At 38.1% G+C, this 4,500-nt stretch overlaps 1 protein-coding gene across 2 annotated transcripts in view; it reads right to left on the bottom strand.

The window, feature by feature from the left end:
- PLEKHA5 (pleckstrin homology domain containing A5) overlaps window positions 1–4,500 on the bottom strand; it is a 143,797-nt gene that overhangs the window by 26,546 nt on the left and 112,751 nt on the right. For both annotated transcript variants that reach the window (XM_008064322.1, XM_021715462.1), the window contains exons 21-23: window positions 3,771–3,817; window positions 2,815–3,003; window positions 1,733–1,853 (exon numbers count right to left, since the gene is read on the bottom strand). In XM_008064322.1, the coding sequence (XP_008062513.1) occupies window positions 1,733–1,853; window positions 2,815–3,003; window positions 3,771–3,817 (357 nt within the window). The remainder of the gene's footprint in view (window positions 1–1,732; window positions 1,854–2,814; window positions 3,004–3,770; window positions 3,818–4,500) is intronic.

Below are 4,500 nucleotides of genomic sequence, written 5' to 3'. Positions count from 1 at the left end.
CGTTCAGGTGATCTTTCTACCTCAGCCTTCTAAGTAGCTGGAACTACAGGCACGAGTCACTGCGCCTGGTCACATATTTTTCTTTTTCTTTTTTTTTTTTTTTGAGCTGGAGTCTCACTCTGTCACCCAGACTGGAGTGCAGTGGCTGCTTCTGGTCACCGCAGCCTCGACCTGCTGGGCTCCGGCGATCCTTCCACCTCAGCCTTCCAAGTAGCCAGAGTTACAGGCATGCGCTACCACGCCTGGCTGATTTTTTGATTTATTGTAGAGATGAGGTCTTGCTGCCCAGGTGGGTCTCGAACCCACGGGCTCAGGCAATCCACTCACCTCAGCCTTCCAAAGGCGTGGATTACAGGCTGAGCCACCGAGCCCACTGCACATAATTTTTTTTTTTTTTGAGTTGGAGTCTCACTCAGTCGCCCAGACTGGAGTGCAGTGGCCGCTTCCGGCCGCTGCAGCCTTTCCTGCTGGGCTCTGGTGATCCTTCCGCCTCAGCCTTCTGAGTAGCCAGAATTACAGGCATGTGCTACCATGCCCGGCTGATTTTTTGATTTATTGTAGAGATGAGGTCTCGCTGTCCAGGCAGGTCTTGAACCTGTGGGCTCAGGCAATCCACTCACCTCAGCATCCCAAAGGCGCAGGATTACAGGCTGAGCCACCGAGCCCAGCTGCACATATTTTTTAAACTTTATTTTGTGATCTTTTAGCAGACGCAAAAGTTAGTTTAGTGGGTTATGATCAGCAGTTAGTTTTCTGAAAAATTTTATATTTTGCCATGCTTGCTTTATCTCTGCATAAACACACACATACACACATGTTTTTGGTAAAACATTTGGAAGTAAGTTCCAGACACTTTTCTCCTAAGTGTTTCAGAATTCACATACCACATTCTTCTACCTAACTACAATATCATGATCACACTATTATTTAATATCTGAAATATGTTTACATTTTCACAATTGTCCTACTTTAGAGTTTTATTTTTCTTTTAAATCATGGTCCAAGCACTTCAATATATCTAGCATTTTCTTTCTTTCTTATTTTTAAAGACCCTCAGGAAATGGAAAGCTTTTAAAAACTTATTTCTCAGTAAAACTTACCCTGATGTAATGACTTTAATTTACAGTTTTAATTTATACCACTTAGAATAACTATTCCAGAAATAGTAAAGTATTTTTATTTTTTTTTTTATTTTTATTTTTTTGAGCTGGAATCTCATTGTCACCTAGGCTAGAGTGCAGTGACATGCTCATGGCCACCATAGCCTTGACCTGCTGGGCTCAGGCAATCCTTCTGTCTCAGCCTTCCAAAGAGCTGGAACCACAGGTGTGTGCCACTATGCCCAGCTAATTTTTTGATTTATAGTAGAAACGAGGTCTCACAAAGTAGCTCATGTTACTCTTAAACCCCTGGGCTCAGGCATTCCTCTTGCCTCTGCCTCCCAAAGTGCTGGAATTATAGGCATAAGCCTCTGCGCCTGGCCAATATTAATGTACTTGAAATGGAAGCATTGCCTCATGCCTACCTGAGATGACATATATGGTTTATGGGCCATTTTATCTCTAATATCTGAAAATTTCTTAATTCACAAATTCATCAGATTCCAAAGGCTTCAGATAAAGGATTACAGACTTACATATGTACTGGTAAAAATGTAAGTTGAATGTATTGCTAAAATGTCTTAAAACCAAAATCTCCAAAACAGGAAATAAAACATATTCCAAAAGCTGACCTTTAACAACTGATGTTTCTATCTCTGAAACAGGTTCTGATTTTTCTTCTCCATTAGATTCATCAACTTCTGCCACTGTTGTTAACTCTGGTTCACTCTTGTAGAGTCTATAATCTGGACCCTTAAAAGTAAGACATATAATTACAAAAAAAAAAAAAAAATCACTAAAAGTTTCTTTTAAAATGTTTACCATTAAAGACTCAAATCAAACTCTAAAAATCAACACTCCCAGTTAGTTATCTTGGATATAACACAATTAATATATATGTCACAACTAAGAAGAAAAAAGTAATTTGAAAGATTTTAACCAGTAAAACTTCTTGTTTTAAAATTAAGAATATTCCTCCTTAGGAACAAAATCACATTTTTATAATTGAAGTATAAAAATAATGGTATTAATGCATTACCTTTTCATTTAGAAGGTGGTCTGAATAAGTGAGACTCATCTCAGCACTAAAATACATATCACATTTGTTGTTCTCAAATTAGCTCTATTCCTTTTTTCTTATTCTCTTCTCTTTGCTTATTACATCTTAAATTCATTTGCTTAACTCCAAACTTCTTTTTTTAAATTTTAGATTCGGGATACACATGCTTATTTGTTACATGGATATATTGTATAGTGGTAGGCACTGGGTTTTGTGCCCTGTAGCAAACTTCTTATTCCAGGAGCAGCATCTCTCCTTGGCAATGTTCCTACGTTTGAGTTGTTCTCCTACACCTAACTGTCCACATCCCAACCCTTCTACCGTTCCTAGTAAGAATCTTTCTTTCTGATCTAAGGATATAATGTTGCCTCTAATATCCTCAAATGGTATGCTTAAAATATGGCTCCTTGAATATGTGCAAAGTTACCACTTTATGAAAATATGAAATTAGAAAATATTAAAGTTAGAACAATATAAAAAATGAGAATGGTAAAACCAAAACAGGAAAAACACAAATGACGAAGCTCTATGTAAACAAAAAGCACTGGCTAAAAGTGGGATTATAATAAAAAAGTTTGAATGCAAAATAAATTAATTTTCAAATATGAGAGGGCACATATGATTGCTTAGTCCGTGGCTATTCCAGCCACTTACACAGTGAGATCCATTTCTTGGATATCCTTGAACTTGATGAATCTTCTTTTCTTCAGGCAGATGAACTGGGCCCCTGCTATAACAGAGCAAGGAGCTGCTATCACTGGGCAGAGGGGGGATTATGGGAGGCTGCTCTGTAAAGTCATAGGACCGAGGAAGTGGAGGACGAGGTGGGACTACTTCCTCTTCCTAAAGATTGTAGAATAGTCACCTTATTTAGATAAGCAGATTGAATTAAACACATCTAAATTCTTTGCAATGGTATGTTACGTTTACTTTAAGACACTTAAAGGGACACTGTCAAGTCAAAAAAGTTAACATTAAAAAATAAAGCCCCAAATTTTTATCGCAACAGACAACTGGGTTTTAAATACGGTTGTTTCTCTTTTTTTCCTGTAAACACAGGTTAGCTTGACACTGAAGCTCAACACTTTACTGTGAGAATTGTTGTATTTCATTTTTAAAACAGAAGGAAAGAATTGATTTAAAAATTCGATTCATATTTTCTCGCAACCTTTTTTTTAAAGAAACATTTCTCTTTGACTAGCTTTTACACAGAATTCAAGACCACAGAGTCTCAATCAGGTTGACAGTGTCTCTTTGTAGTTATAATTTCTTTATGCCATGCAAGATACAGAGCTAACTTATCTAACGAATATCCTACAAATTTTACAAAGTATAAGAAACAATGGTAAATAATAAAATTATTTAGACTAAAAAAAGTACATCAATGTTAAAGTTCTAACACAGGTGAAAAGCAGTAATTCAATTTTTTTTGTGTTAAAAAAAGAATGACTTTTTAGAAGCAAAGTACTAAACCAACAGCATTTTAAAATTAAAACAATAACTCTTCAATATATTTAAAGACATTTTAGAAGAATAGAAAATACTTTATTACTTTTAGTTCACATATTAAACTTAAAAATAATTTATAGCTAAAAAAAATTCAGACTTACCTCATTTTTGTACTTAACTGTTGAGAAAGGCTTTGATCCTGTCATACCTATTTTAAAAAAATAAAGAAAAAATAACTACTTATACTAAGCCTATTTTTATTTTTATTTTTGGGTTGGGGGTTCACTCTGTCATTTAGGTTGGAGTACAGTGGCAGGCTCACGGCCACCACAGCCTCGACCTGCTGGGTTCAGGTGATCCTTCCACCTTAGCCTTCCAAAGAGATGGAACCACTTCCAAGTAGCTGGTATGCACCACCATGCTTGGCTAATTTTTTGATTTATCGTAGAGACAAGGCTCGCCAAGTTGCCTAGGCTGGTCTTGAAACCCTGGGCTCAGGCAATCCTCTCATCTCGGTCTCCCAGAGTGCTGGGATTATAGGCACAGGCCACCACACCTGACCTAAACCTATTTTTCTAAATCTACAGAAATAATTTTTTTTTTTGAGTTGGAGTCTCACTCTGTCGCCCAGACTGGAGTGCAGTGGCCGCTCCTAGCCATCGCAGCCTCGACCTGCTGGGCTCCGGCGATCCTTCTGCCTCAGCCTTCCAAGTAGCTGGAGCTACAGGCGCATGCTACAATGCCCGGCTAATTTTTGATTTTTATTATAGAGACAAGAGCTCGCCAAGCTGCCCAAATGGGTCTTGAACCCGCGGGCTCAGGCAATCCACTCGCCTCGGCCTCCCAAAGTGCAGGGATTACAGGTTGAGCCACCAAGCCTGGCCAGCCATA

The sequence above is a fragment of the Carlito syrichta genome, unplaced genomic scaffold (assembly GCF_000164805.1).
Source record: "Carlito syrichta isolate Samal-C Ts95f unplaced genomic scaffold, Tarsius_syrichta-2.0.1 Scaffold100633, whole genome shotgun sequence".
NCBI classification, from domain to species: domain Eukaryota; kingdom Metazoa; phylum Chordata; class Mammalia; order Primates; family Tarsiidae; genus Carlito; species Carlito syrichta.
Note: the sequence above shows the minus strand (reverse complement) of the source record. Positions and strands in the feature narration are given on the sequence as shown.